General features: G+C 38.7%; 1 protein-coding gene across 1 annotated transcript; it reads right to left on the bottom strand.

The window, feature by feature from the left end:
* Positions 1-5,575: 5,575 nt before the first annotated feature.
* On the bottom strand, positions 5,576-6,629 carry LOC100030343 (olfactory receptor 10G6). The gene has a single exon (XM_001379841.4). The coding sequence runs from the start codon at positions 6,617-6,619 to the stop codon at positions 5,576-5,578; it is 1,044 nt and encodes a 347-aa protein (XP_001379878.3). The 5' UTR covers positions 6,620-6,629.
* Between the last annotated feature and the right edge of the window lie 200 nt (positions 6,630-6,829).

The raw sequence follows: 6,829 nt of genomic DNA, 5'->3' as shown, positions 1-6,829 counted from the left end.
AGATTATTTCTAGTTGAGAGAATAAAGGAAGATTCTATTGCAATAGTGGCATTTGAAGTGGAACATCAAGGATGATTAGACTTTCAGCATGCAGAAATAGCAAGAAATTCCCAGGAATTATAGACTATGATAACTAGAAGACACATTGGAAGTCATCTAGTTCAAGCTTCTCATTTTGAAGATGAAAAAACAAATATGTGACTTGTCCAAGAAAACATGATTAGTTAAGGAAGAGCAAGGATTATAACCCAGACTGGCTGGCTCCCACTCTATACTCTTTCCACTAAACCATACAACTTTGGTCCAGTGTAAAGACCACTAATTCTAGAGTCAGAGAACATATATTCAAATTCCATTGGCAGTACTTAATACCAATGGGGACAAGGGCAAGTAACCTCATTGGGACTCAGTTTCCACATCTGGAAACTGAAATGACTAGACTGAAAGGATTCTGTGGTCCTTTCCATTTCTATATAACTAATCTTATGAATAGATAGCAAAGGGACAGTAGTGGGAAAAAGTTGGATATGTTCAGGGAACAACAAGTAATCTAGTTTGCTTGATCAGAGAAACTATCAATAATAAAATTAGTATATATGTATAGCACCTTAAGATTTAGAGACCACTTTCATCACTATAGACCTATAAATTAGGTAAAACAGATATCATTCACTTACATATGAGGAAACTGATATCAAGAAGAGAAAGTGACTTGTTTATGACCTTACAGCTTGCCACTCCAAATGATAGGATTTCAACCCAGGTCTCCTGATTTTTATTCCAGTGCTCTTTTTGGTATATCATATAACATAAAGTAAAATTGAAAAGGTAGGTAGGAAGTAGAATAATGAGGATTTTTGAACCCAAGATTAAGGAATTTTGACTTCATTTAATGGGTAATGGGGAGTATTTGAGGGCTTTTGAGTAGGTAAATTGTTTGGTCCTATTAATTATGAAGGTAAATCTGATTGTATGTAGTATGTAGGGTGGATTACTTTGGGAAGGAACTGGAGGTTGGAAAGTCATTTAGAGATGTGTTGTAATATCCCAGATGAGAGGAATCTAGAGTCTGGTGATAGCTGTAGATATAGAAAGGAAGGGCAGATTTGAAATACTCTTTGGATAGAGAACCTACAGTATTTAAAAACTGATCATATGGGGAATAGCAAGGAAGGTAGATAATTCAAAGCTGACTTCTCCATGGAATAAATGTGATGGCAAAGAAAACTCATTGGTTTTAGGATTTATGGGAATATAGTGTAGTAGCCTGCCACTATATCTCCACCCCTACCCTGCAAGTGTCATCCTTATTTCTACCTCCCAGTGAAGTATAACATGTTTGTGTCTGGGACTTCTTTCAAAGGTGATTCTTGAGGGCCAGAAGGAGGTTGCATTTCCAATCACAGTCCAGTCCAATGTGAGTAAAATAGAGAAAAGGAATTTCATACCTTGAAGACCTCTTTTTAATCATCTAGTTCAAGGGTCCTTAACCTTTGTATGTCATGTTCTTCTTTGGCAGTATTGTGAAGCATATGTAATCTATGTCAGAATACTATATTGGTGTCTACATTTTTAATTAAGGAAAAGCTAAAATTCACATAGGGGTTAGTGTAAACCCTTTGGCATATAATTGTAATAATATTTTGGTTATGGATCTCAGGAAAAAAATTAAAAGATTTTGCTGCCCCTGCATTCCATAACCATGAGCTTTATTGTTTAAACTCCCAGGAATAATAGTCCTATGAATTATTGTTCTCTGTTTGAGAAGAGAAATACCATGTGATCTGGGAAAGTATAGATGAGAAAGTTTGCATCTCCCAGCTCAGGACTATTGAGCAAAAAGGAACAAGTATTCCAATAGGATATGCAATTGATTCTTTCTCAACTAACCATAGTTTTAAGACTTCCAAGAAGCATGGAAAATGGGAGATATCAATAACATATCAGAAATGGGTCATTTTCTCTCTTTAAGAGAAAGAAATGCTAGTTCCCTTGGGTTCTTGCCCTATTATCACAATATCTCCTGTCTGTAAGTGGTATGTTTTTTTGGCAACTGAGTATTGACCTGAGATAGAGACAAGGTCACATCTATCATTTGGAAACTTCTAAAATAAACTCAGCAGATATGATTTTGTTATCTAGTTCCTTGCCTTAGATCCTGTTGGCTGTAGCTATATCCTTCAACACATTTTGTAAGGCTATGTAATTTCTGCCTGGCCTACATTTTCACTTCTCTAGTGTGCTGGCAAATATATTTCATAACTAACCAGCCAAGGTGCACATGTGGCAGATCTAGAAGAGTAGCTTAAATAGACCATCATCTAGGGACTACTATCCTCTCACTAATCTCTTGCTGTAGTTCTACCTGTGGAACTACCTATGAGTCAATACTCCAAGTGAATCCCACACCACAAACTATCCCTATGCATATATGCCACATGTTGGGAAAGAGTGTTAATAGTATTGACCAATATTATAGTTGAAAAATAGCAGTATGACTGAAGACATGTTTTGTATGTGAGGGCAATACAGGCAAGTTAGGGTTCATATTGGAAAAGGCTACAACAAATAGGAAATATTACTTTATGAAAGACTCTGTGTGTATGTTTTTTTCCTCTCTTTGTAGCATAGGATTCTCATGCAGTGAGTTTGAAATATGTAGGATATGCTACTCATGGGGAAGTTATCTGGCACAATGGATAGAGTGCTGGCCTAGAGTCAAGAGGACCCATTTTCCCAGGTTCTCTGACTTCAGACACATAATAGCTGTGTGACTCTGGGCAAGTCACTGGACTGTGTTTGCTTCTGTTTCCTCATCTCTAAAATAAACTTGAAGAAGAAAATGGTCAACCACTCTAATATCTTTGCCAAGAAAACCACAAATGGGGTCATTAAGAATTGGAAATGACCAAAATGACTAATTCTACTCTTATCCCTTTCTCACATATACATATACATAGGGATTTGGATGGTCTGATATATTGGTTACAAAAATAAATTCCTGAAATACAGGATGGGAAGATGTAGATAGGTAGATAACATTTACATATGAAAGCAATCTTTGGGTTTTGGTGGGCTTTATAAGATGATATTAGAAATTAAGTCTTGTTACATTAGTTTAGAGATAAGAAGTGGAGAAGCTGGCTTGAGAAAGAATTGGAGTTTGAAACAGATCTGAGAGAGTGTCATTTTCAAATGTTGACAGTGTGTGTGGGAGGTGTAACAGTTTTCTGTGGCAGTTACTCTCTGGGACAGGTAGCTACTCTCTCTTTCTGAGGGCTGGAAGCAGGTTACATATTTTCTCTCTCTTTCCTCACTGAGATAGAAGGAAAGGAGGGAAAAACCTGAAGGAGCTAAGTGATTTCCTTTTCCAACTTGGGAAACACTAGTGCCTGTCTATTGCTGTTTCATGAATTGTTTTATCCTGAGAAGACCAAAGGAAGACCAGGTATTTGGTTTGGACTCTGACTCTGCTAAGGCTCAGAGTCCTAACTTGGTTCTTATTGAGGCTCAGCCAACTGGCCTTTGTTATTTTTATAACTTGGAGACAAAGTTAAGAATTATTTATTTCTTATAAGGACAATAGTGTGAGTTTGTTGTAGAATAGGGAAAATTTGGGTTAGTAAGATCAGGAAGGATCAGTGTAGCCTGTGGAAACTGGAGAAGTGGTTCCTTGAAGAACCAGGGAGTTTTATTTGTGTGGAGTTAGAATCAGAAATCCTTTTATATCCTTATATTCTTAATAAATAGTTTATTTTTTTATAACAAGAGTCTCCTTAGCATCCTTGAGCCTGGCTCTGAAGAGAAGTTCACTTATGAGCTTCACTTCATTGATATAAACTGAAGACACTTTGTAAGCACAGCTAGCAGAGTTTCTAATCAGTTTATATTCATAATCAATTCATTCACTCATTATTTTTACAGTTTTGGTGAGTCAGCTAGGAGTTGAACTTTGAATCTTTTTTACAGCTTCCAGATCAATATGAGCCAACAGTATAATGTGGCAGGCAAAAAATGCTAATTTAATCTGGGACTGAATTAATAGAACTATCATACCTAGAATACAGAAGATTATAGCCCTTCTTTTTCACTAGGCCTTGGTGAGACAAGGTGAAGAGAATGAGGATAATGAAAGGGCTCAAACTATGTCATATGAAGACCATTTGAAGGAAATAACAATGTTTAGCCTCAAGAAGTGAGGACTTGAGGGCAACATAACTATATTCAAACATTTTTAAAAATTCAAATGAATTATAGAATACTGGTTCATGTACAATAACTATCTCTTCTGTGAAGGTTCCTTTAAATCCTATAGTTCTAATTCATGTGTTAAATTGATGGACTACTTTGATATTTACCATATGTACCACATACTTTGGCACTTAATTGTTTACTTTTTTATATTGTAAGTTGGTTACTTTTCATGTTGGTAAGCTGTTTTCTTTCAAAAGACTAAGAAGGCAAGAACTGTGCCATGACATCTTTGTGTGTTTGAATTTTTCTGGGCATATGTGGGATACTCGATAAATCATTCTAGACATGAATTGAATGTTCTAGTATCTTTGGGGGGGTTATTTCCTTTTATTCCTCCATCTCTGTTGTGCCATGCACAAAAAGTGTAAGTAGCTGGCATACATTTGTTCTCAGAAACATTCCATAACCTTCTGAAGCAACTTCTTCCCAACTCCACCAAGCTCTTGACATTTTGAACATGTGAGAGATAAGGGACATATGTTTGGGGGATAGAGTGACTTTGAGAGACCTGTGCTGCTAGGTTTGTATGTGAAACCTTCTGCAGGAGCCTCTTGCATTCCCAATCTCCTATTTCTGAGAATAGTCATAGTGGACATATCCCTGGGGGATAGGTAACAATGGCTTCTTGTCATATCTCCCTCTATCATAATTTTAGTATGAAAAAAATCAGATTTCCTCACATGTTACTAAGCACATATCTGTTTTCATGCCCCGTAGAGCTGACTTGCCTCAATCATTCACTACACATTCTCATGCAAAGACATAGAAGGAAAACCTAATCATTTTTTGAGGAATGGAATTGGTGCCCTTGACTTAGTTCCCCATAGTTTGATAGAGTAGATTACATATTATTAGTCCAGAAAACTCTAAGTTTCAGTTTCATTAAAAGTCTTAGCTCCTAGCTAGAGTATGGCTTTCATGAATCTGACAGCTAGGGCCCAGGGATCCCAAATGGCTTGTTATTCTTCCAGTTAAGTGCAAAACTGCAGAAACATCTGTCTTCTTCAAACTCAGATGGAATCTCAAGATAAACAAGCTCCTTGGGAGAAGAAAAGGACTCCTAGAAGATTCATTTATACTCCTCTAATTTTTTTTCTTAGCAAAGTGCCCAGTTTAGTTGATCTGATGCATTTCCATTGGAACTACAATAAGAAATGAGGGAAATGGTCTCTGTGCTAATATTACCTAGGTTCCCTTCTCAGGACCTCTATGTTCTTCTATCTATATAGACATCTCTCCCTCTTCTGGGAAATTTCTCCCATAATATTGTCCTGCGTCCCTTGGTTCAAAGTTTTGCTTGAACATGCCTTGATAGGTGGAATCAATGTGGTTGCACTTCCCTCCGGCCCCCTAGCCTCCATAATGCTGACTTCATCTCCTTGTTACGGAGTGTGTAGATGATGGGATTGAGCAGAGGTGTAATGACTGTGTAGAAAACAGCCACCACCCCATCCAATGGCTCTTGGGAGCCAGGCCGCAAATAGATGAAAGTACAGGGCACATAGTACACAATGACTACTGTGAGGTGTGCAGCACAGGTAGAGAAGGCATTGCGGCGCCCATCAGCAGAGCGGATGCGTAGGATGGCAGCTACAATGTAGCCATAGGAGGTGAGAATAAGCACAAAGCAGGTCAGGGCCAAGAAACCAATGTCCACAAATGTGACCAGTTCATTGATGACAGTATCAGCACAGGCAAGTCGTAGCATGGCAGGAATGTCACAGAAGAAATAGTCAACTTGGTTGGGGCCACAAAAAGGCAGACGGAACATGAAACATGTCTGGAAGATTGAATGGAGAGAGCCACCCAGCCAAGTGCCCAAGGCCAGACAATTACAGACACTTCGGGTCATGATGGTGGCATAATGCAGAGGTTTACAGATTGCAAGGAAGCGGTCATAAGCCATGAGGGTATAAAGAAAACATTCAGTGCACCCCAAGAAGTGGAAAGAGAAGAGTTGAATCACACAGCCTCCAAAGGAGATGGCTCTGCTGTTCAACAGGAAGCCAGCCAGCATCTTGGGGACAATGGCACAAGAAATAGTCATGTCCAGAAAAGAGAGGTGGCATAGAAACCAGTACATGGGTCGATGAAGCCGAACATCAACTAGGATAGTGAGGATGATTAGCCCATTACCAGATATGGTGAGAAGGTAGATGGCAAGGAAGACGAGGAAGAGTGGAACACCAAGCTTGGGGTGATGGTGAAGGCCAACCAGGATGAAATGGGTCACAAAGGTTTGGTTGCCACTTTGCATTGCCTTGATGCAAACTCCTGTTGCTAATGAAACTGGCAAGAGGGAGAATTCAGGACTTTTCCTATGGCATCGAGCCTTGTACATAAGGTCTATATATTTAGCAAGCATGGAGAAGAAAGGAGAGAGTAGGCAGCTTAGTGTAGTGACTGGGGTACTGGACTTAAAGTCAGGAAGGTCTTCATTCAGAACCTGTCTCAGATACTTACTACCTAAGCCATGCTCGGCAAGTCGCTATTAAACTTATCCTGGTCTCAGTTTCCTCATATGTAGAATGAAGGGGCTGAATTTAACAATCTCTAAATTCTCTTCCAGATTTAA

Source organism: Monodelphis domestica, chromosome 4 (genome assembly GCF_027887165.1).
Source record: "Monodelphis domestica isolate mMonDom1 chromosome 4, mMonDom1.pri, whole genome shotgun sequence".
Lineage (NCBI taxonomy): Eukaryota > Metazoa > Chordata > Mammalia > Didelphimorphia > Didelphidae > Monodelphis > Monodelphis domestica.
The sequence above is the reverse complement of the archived record's forward strand: the minus strand, read 5'-3'. Positions and strand labels throughout refer to the sequence as shown.

Bases quoted from the DNA above. Each gene is read 5' to 3' on its own strand.
- LOC100030343 (XM_001379841.4), bottom strand. From the start codon at position 6,619: ATGCTTGCTAAATATATAGACCTTATGTACAAGGCTCGATGCCATAGG.